Here is a 7,892-nt window from a genome sequence, read left to right as displayed (position 1 = left end):
AGCTGGTTTTGTAAATGGCAGACACTTCAACCAATCACAGTCAGGAATCCCCGATTGCCTCCCCCTTCCTTGCAGGCCGTTCTCGTTTTCTTATAGGTGAGACCCGCTGAGCGCGCCCCGCCTCCCCAGGAGTGGGGCGGAACCTGGAGGAACCTCAAGTGCCGGGTAAACCCCGCAGGGTCGGTGAGTGGCCGCGTCCCACCGGCGGGTCGGGGCTGGGAGCGCTAGCTAGTGCTTCCAACCTGGAGTTGGTTGCTTGACCTCTTAGAAGCGGTTGGAACTTGGGCAGGACGCTTTTCTCCCTGAGCCCCAGTGTCCCTCGCTGAAAAAAAAAAATAGGGATGGAAATGCCTAAGCTGGCGCATCTGTACACGGCCCGGCGCGCCGTGGGTGCTTGGTAAAAGTTGGCTTTGCTCCCCATCATCTTCTCACTACTCTGGGCGCTTCTATCGCTGCCCCTTCGTGACCCTCCAGGCCAGCTCTGCACTCCGCTGCTCATACTGCGCGCCTGTTCCCCGCGTGCAGAAAGCGAGTTAGTTTCCTCCCATACTCTGAGAATTTCCTTTCTTAAAAAAATTTTTGTATTGGCCAGGGCCGGGTTTGAACCTGCCACTTCCGGTATATGGGGCCGGCGCCCTCTTAAAAAATTTTTAAGGGAGGGTCTCAAGGCAGGGCTCTGGGAGGCCGAGGTGGGAGGATCCCTTAAGCTCAGGAGTTCCAGGTTAGCCTGAGCAAGAGCGAGACCCAGTCTCTACTAAGAATAGATACATTAGCCAGTCGTGGTGGTGGGCGCCTGTAGTCCCAGCTGCTTGGGAGGCTGAGGCAGGAGAGCACCTTCAACTCAGGAGTTTGAAGTTGCTGTAAACTCAGCTGACGCCACAGCACTCTTTAGTAAATCTAAATCTATAGCGGGATCTCACTCTGTCGCCCAGGCTGGAGTGCAGTAGCATCATCATAGCTCACTTCAACCCTCAGGCTAGAGCGCCTTGGCGTCATCATAACTCACAGCAACACCAAACTTTTGGGCTCAAGCGATCCTCCTGCCTCAGCCTCCGGAGTAGCTGGGCCTACAGGCAGCGCCTCAAAGCTCCGCTAATTTGTTTATTTTTAGTAGAGCCAGAGTCTCACTCTTGCTCAGGCTGGTGTTGAACTCCTGAGTTCAAGGGATCCTCCCTCCTCAGCATCCCAAAGGGCTTGGATTTCTGGGGTGCACCACCATGCCCGACCCTATTTTTCTCTTTAGAATTCAACACTGTCATACCATGTGTTTTCCATCCTTGATCTTAGTGACTGTTTCTCCCCCTAGGATGGCTGCATGAGGACAGGGGTTTCTGTTTCTTTACTGCTGTATACCTAGAACTGAGACCAGTGCCTGGCGTGTAGTAAATGAATGTTTAATGAATGAAAATCTAACAGAAACAAATAGAGTGCTTGATAATGAGAAGGTTCAGGGTGGGCCTCTAGGAGAGGTGATCTTTATTTATTTTTGAGACAGAGTCTTGTTCCATTGCCTAGGCTAGAGAGCCATGGCTTCAGAGTAGCTCACAGCAACCTTAAACTCATGAGTTCAAACAATCCTCCTGCCTCAGCCTCCTGAGTAGCCCACACTACTGGGGCCCACCACCATGCCCAGCTAATTTCTATTTTTAGTACAGTGGGGGAGGGGGGTGTCTCAATTTGCTCAGGCTGGTCTGGAACTTGTCACCTCAAGCAGTCCTCCCTCCTTGGTGCTGGGATTGCAGGTGTGAGGCACCAGGCCTGACCGAGAGAGATGATCTTTAAATCAAGGCCCAAAGGGTAGGAAGAGTCATCTAGGCTGAGGCACCAACATGTCAAGGTCTGGATTAAAGATGGTGCCTCTTGCACTGAAAACATGGTGGCTGAGAGGAGGCATGAAGTAGCTCCTTAAAAATTCATGGCTGACCTAGTCAACCTCTCTGACAATTTTCGAAATGGCAGAGAAAGTGGGATTATTAAAATGCAAAGATAAAGGCAAAGATTGAGTCTCATACTGGATAGCAGTTTTCAGTTAACACAGCTTTCACTTATCTCACTTTAGCCTGCAGAAATCCCAGGGAGTAAGAAATTGGCATAAAGAGGGGACCAGACCTCATTCACTCATGCATACCTGGTATATAGCATGCAATCAGAATTGAATTGATACCATGCCATGCTAGGCTACAGAGGCTCTGTGAACCTCGGGACTGTGACGTGTGTACTCCCATTGCATCCTAGCACCTAGCACTGTGCTGGCTCCCAGACCATATTTGTAAACTGAATGGACATTCACCACTCACCAGGAGCTTTCATATGCCAGGATGTGCTCGGTGGTAAGATACAGAAATAATAAGATACCATCCTTGTCCTCAAGGGGTTCCCAGCCAGCTGAACCTTTCTGAAGACAGGAGCTCATGAGCAGTAGAACCAGGGTTTCTGAAGCCAAACCTTTTCCTCTATTAAAGAAAGATTGATAGCCGGGCGTTGTGGCGGGCGCCTGTAGTCCCAGCTACTCGGGAGGCTGAGGCAAGAGAATCGCTTAAGCCCAGGAGTTGGAGGTTGCTGTGAGCTGTGTGAGGCCACGGCACTCTACCGAGGGCCATAAAGTGAGACTCTGTCTCTACAAAAAAAAAAAAAAAAAGAAAGATTGATCTCACACAGAGGGACTGCCCTTCTAAAACCTGTGTAGTAAGTGGTAAGTTTTCCCCACAAGGCAGTAGATTCCATGTCTGATCCATCCCTGTCCCCAGTGCTTGCACAGAGCCTGGTACCTGCAGGCCTCAGGGAGAATGTGAGGAATGGAGGTTACCAGAGTATAACCCCCACATTTTCCCTCTTTCAGGCTGTCAGGGGAACAGGGCCTGGGCCCATGGTCTCAGCAAGCCTGGCCTATTCTGGGAAGAACACCTGGTTGTCCTTCCCAGGCTGTCCAGGCCACACTGATGATGGCTGTGAGGGAGGACGATGGCACCGAGGAAGCCTGGCTACAGCTACGGCCAGTGGAGCCCCTGCCCTCCCAGTGCTGTGGCGGCGGCTGCTCACCCTGCGTGTTCGACCTCTATCACCGAGACCTGGCAAGGTGGGAGGCAGCCCGAGCCAGCAAGGACAGGAGCCTGCTGAGTGGGCAGGAGTCACAGGTGAGAGGCTGCTCCTCAGACAAGGGGCCCAGTGCGACAGAGTCTACCCATGTTGGCTCTGCCTCGCACACCTGCTCTGTACAGCAGAAAGAAAGCCTGCGGCAGCTAACAGATCCAGGGGCAGAGCCCAGCCCTGGAACCAACTTACTGGCAGCTGTGTGGTTTTAAGCAAAGTCCTTTAATCTTCCTAAGTGTTAGTTTCTTTTTCTATAGAATAAGGCTGAACATTAGTGATATTTAGCACAGATCTTGATAATCATTTCATTTAACAAATATTTATTGAGTATCTAGTATATACCAGGCCCTATGAGACACTGAGTATTTGAGAGTTAGCGAGACAGACACAGTCCTTGTCCTGTGGAGCAAATTAGCACACTGTTTACCCTAGAAAAATGGAGATGGGGTGGGAGCTGATAGTATTGTTATTTCTTATCCATCCCTCGCTGACTTCTTCCTCCTTTGCTGAACTTCCAGGGGACTTCATAGACCAAGCAGTTCAGCCTGTCTTTGTAGTGTCTGGGCAGGTTCCCAGTTACAGTTTCAGATGTCAGAACACTGTTGAGTTCAACCCTGATGTTACACAGATAAACTGGGGAGCCATTCTCTGTGACACCAGGCACAGGGCTGGTTTTGAGTCTGTCTCCATCTGGTCTTGCACCTCTGAACATCCTCCTGTTGTTCACATCCCTCCTGCTGGTGTGGAGTACAGACGTCCCCCATTTCTGCCTCTGTTAATGCAATCTGGTGTCACCATCACTTCTGGCCAACCATTCCTCATTTGGGGGCCCAAACTGGACCAGACCTTAGTCATTTTTACACATGTTGTTCTTACGCTAAAGATCAGACATCCCAAACGGTTGTTGTTTTGAACCCCTAAAAATGACTTTATACTTACCCCTTTTAAGTGTCTCCTTGCAGTTCTGCTACTAGTGGTGGGGACCAGACCTCTGTGGCCTCTGCCCGTGACTGGGGGACATGGGGGACATGTATGACATGTTCTGCTTGTTCCTTCTTGCTCTCCTCCATCTCTGCCTGGCTCATCCCTTCACTTCTTTCTTTCTTTCTTTTTTTTTTTTTTTTGTAGAGACAGAGTCTCACTTTATGGCCCTCGGTAGAGTGCCGTGGCCTCACACAGCTCACAGCAACCTCCAACTCCTGGGCTTAAGCGATTCTCTTGCCTCAGCCTCCCAAGTAGCTGGGACTACAGGTGCCTGCCACAACGCCCGGCTATTTTTGTTTGTTTGTTTGTTTTTGTTGTTGCAGTTCGGCCGGGGCCGGGTTTGAACCCACCACCCTCAGTATATGGGGCCGGCGCCCTACCGACTGAGCCACAGGCGCCGCCCACCCTTCACTTCTTTCTGATCTCTGCCCAAAGTTCATGTTCCTTCCTAACTCCTAGTACCACCAGACGCCATCTAGATGCACCTGGTTACACATATACCGTCTGTGTCGTCTTGCCAAAACATCAGTCCTATAGGAGAAGGGGCTCTGTCTTGCTCACTTTTGTGGGCACCTCGAGCAGTTCCTGGCATTGTAGTTGGGACTGAGTATTTGTTCAATGAACAAATCCCTTGAGTCCTGTCCTGTGTGCTAAGCACACGGAGGTTGATGGTAAGGATGCCAGGGTACCTCAAACATCTCAGCTTCTAGAAGGATGACAAAAACCCATAGAGTTGTAATGGTTTTTTGTAATGTAGAAAGAGTAAGAACCGAAGCCCAATTCTGACTGTTAATCACGTGATACTGGGCATGTCATTTCAGTTGGCTAAACCTCAGTTTTCTCATCTGAAAGGCGGGATGTCAATACTTTATAGATTGTTATGAGGATTTCATGGGATAAATACGTAAAGCACTTGGCACATAGTAGGTGCCCAGAAAATAGTAGCTGTCATCACCTATTATTAACAAATAGAAAATTAAATGATATTACCAGTTTTTGTCTGTCTTGTAAAGTAGCATATTTCTTCCTTTCTTTTTTCCTTTTTTTTTTGAGACAGAGTCTCACTTTGTCACCCTTGGTAGGCAAAAAGTAGCATCACAGTTCACAGCAACCTCAAACTCTCAGGCTAAAACAATTCTCTTGCATCAGCCTCCCAAGTAGCTGGGACTACAGGCGCCTGCCACTGGCTAGTTTTTAGAGATGGAGTCTCACTCTTGCTCAGGCTGGTCTTGAACCCGTGAGCTCAGGCAATCCACCTGCCTTGGCCTCCCAGAGTGCTAGGATTACAGGTGTGAGCCCCTGCACCCAGCATAAAGTACCATATTTTAATTGAATAATATATTTTAACTTTTTTTTTTTTTTTTTTTTGTGGTTTTTGGCCGGGGCTAGGTTTGAACCCACCACCTCCAGCATATGGGACCGGCGCCCTACTCCTTGAGCCACAGGCACCGCCCAATATATTTTAACTTTTAATGAAGCAATAATAATAATAATAAATATTTTACATTCCATGGCAATTGACATTTTTTAAAAATGCTTTTTACATTGTGTCTCATCTGACCCTTGTGGTAACTCTATGAAGTTATCAGGGATCAGTGCCCCTTTTTGTAGACCAGGAAGCCGAGATCCAGAGGCTCAGATATATGCGTAAGGCCCCAGAGGTGGTCGGCAGCTGACCTGTGTTTACACTCGGTTATCCTGACTCCCAGCCCAGTGCTTTTTCCAGAGTGCCAGGCTGCTGTGACAGAGGGTGCCAAGTGCTCTGAAGATGAAGAGGCCATCCTGGATGAGGGGTGTGGGGGTGGGTGCAGTGAGGTGAGGCCTTGATGCCAAGCCTGAGAGGTTCTGTGAGTTCTGTGACACTGTCAGCACTGCCATGAGTGATTGGTTCCAGAGTTGGTGCCACAGGGACACAGGGTGCCAGGCCCTGAGCTGGACACGGGGTAGCCCCAGCAGTGACTCAGGTGTGGGCATTTTACAGGAGAGAAGGATCCATGAGTCATGGCATTCAGAGAGGACTTCCTGGAGGAGGTGCAGGTCAGGTGGAATGTCAAGGGCAGTGGGCTAAGCCAGAGAAGCATGAATTTGCATCCCTGTTTACAGTGCAACCTCAGACCAGTAAGCTACCTCCACTCAAGGCTCAGTTTCCCCATGTATGGATTAGATAATCTTTGAGGTCCCATCAGTTTCTAAATTCTGCCCATCCAGATTTTAGCAGATTTGAAGAATGGGGAGGTTTTTCATACACTGAGATAAATGTCTGGATAGAGGGCACAGCTTGAGCAAATGAAGACTCAGAGGTAGGAGGCAACAGGGTTTTCTTGGGAGGATGGAGGATGGAGAAAAGTCTAGCATCTGATGCATGGAGAGAAAATGAAACTTGGGGTCATCTACAAGGCTGTTGAGTGTCCAGCTAAGGAGCCTGCACTTTATCCTGGGGCTGAGGGGGGTGGTGGAAGGCGTAGGACCAGGGCAAGTCTGGCATTCTTGGATTTGATCGTGAAGAGGAGGCTGAGGTGGAACTGCTCTCCACTACGCAGGAAGCTTACTGGGTGAGACAGCCTCTCCTTGGGGAAAGGGGAAGGGTGCTTGTGTTCCTGTGAGCCCCTGCCTCCAGCTGTGGGATCTCTTCCTGTTGCAGAGCTGCACCTCCAAGCTGAGCCCAGAGACCTTCCTGGCCTTCCGCATCAGTGCCATGGACAGACTCACTAAGGACACCTATCGTGTTCAGTTTGCACTACCTGGGAACAGCCAGCTCGGCCTGCATCCCGGCCAACACCTCATCCTACGGTACACTCAGGTAGTGGGAAGACCAAAGCTTAGCAGCCCTGCTTTGCCATTGGCTAGCTGGGTGACCTTGGGCAACTGCTTAACCTCCCTGAAGCCTCCCATTTGTCATCTTCAAGATAGACACAGTGATACATGACTCAGAGGGTTCTTGGGATTGACCTAAATAATGCATTTTTATAATAAATGATAATAATATGAGCACTTGAATAGCATTTACATCCAAGTGAACTCATTTAACCCTCACAAAGTCCTTTGTGGTAAGTGCCATTGTCAACCCCCCCAAAAAACTGAAGTTAGACGTGCAGGAAGTTGCCCAAGGCCACATGGTCAGGATGTGTTGGAGCCAGGATTTGAGGGCAGCAGCGTGGCGCTACAGCCAGTGGTATTAACCTAATGTAATTAGCACCAGTTGGTAGGAAGGACACTCATTGAGAATAAGGGGCTTGCCCAGTATCACATAGCTGGTAAGTCATGGAGCCAGGATTCAAACCCAGACAGCCTGGCTTCTGAGTTACACTCTTAGCCATTCCTCTGAGCTTCCTTCCTGCTCCCAGCCTACTTAGGCACTCTGCTCACACCCCGTTCCCCACCCTCATCTGCCAAGGCTCAGGACCCTTTGGAATGTCCAAGTGGAGCTGTCTGTCAGGCAATCGGCTCTGTGAGTCTGAGCCTCAATAGATCTGAGCTACAGATACGGATTTGGGGGTCATTGGCTCATACCTGGATGGTGTTTGGGAACATGTATGCGTGGAAAGAGAAAAGGGCATAGAAACAAACCCTAGAAAAACCCACATTTAGCGTCGGCAAGAGGAGGAGGGGCCAGCAAAGGAGACAGAGACAGAAAGTGCCTTCAGAGAGCGAGGTGGAAACCAGAGCTGAGCTGATTGCTGGTCAGACTCTGACCACTTATCTTACACTGGCCTGTGACCTACCCCGTGGTCCATGAAGTTTACTATTCCAGTGGGTAATAGGGGCCACAGGACAGGTCGCAGCCCTATGTGCCCTCCACCAGTAAGCCAGTGATGCCC

The 7,892-nt window shown here is 49.9% G+C and overlaps 1 protein-coding gene across 3 annotated transcripts in view; it reads left to right on the top strand.

The window, feature by feature from the left end:
- Positions 1-116: 116 nt before the first annotated feature.
- LOC128575049 (NADH-cytochrome b5 reductase-like) overlaps positions 117-7,892 on the top strand; it is a 34,308-nt gene continuing 26,532 nt past the window's right edge. For 2 of the 3 annotated variants that reach the window (XR_008376910.1, XR_008376909.1), the window contains exons 1-3: positions 117-183; positions 2,840-3,134; positions 6,716-6,864. Coding sequence is in view for 1 of the 3 variants with exons in the window: in XM_053576297.1 (XP_053432272.1) it covers positions 2,940-3,134; positions 6,716-6,864 (344 nt within the window). In the remaining 2 variants the exon portion in view is untranslated. The remainder of the gene's footprint in view (positions 184-2,839; positions 3,135-6,715; positions 6,865-7,892) is intronic. The other variant, XM_053576297.1, reaches the window with a different exon arrangement.

This window comes from Nycticebus coucang, chromosome 22, assembly GCF_027406575.1.
Source record: "Nycticebus coucang isolate mNycCou1 chromosome 22, mNycCou1.pri, whole genome shotgun sequence".
NCBI lineage: Eukaryota > Metazoa > Chordata > Mammalia > Primates > Lorisidae > Nycticebus > Nycticebus coucang.
Note: the sequence above shows the minus strand (reverse complement) of the source record. Positions and strands in the feature narration are given on the sequence as shown.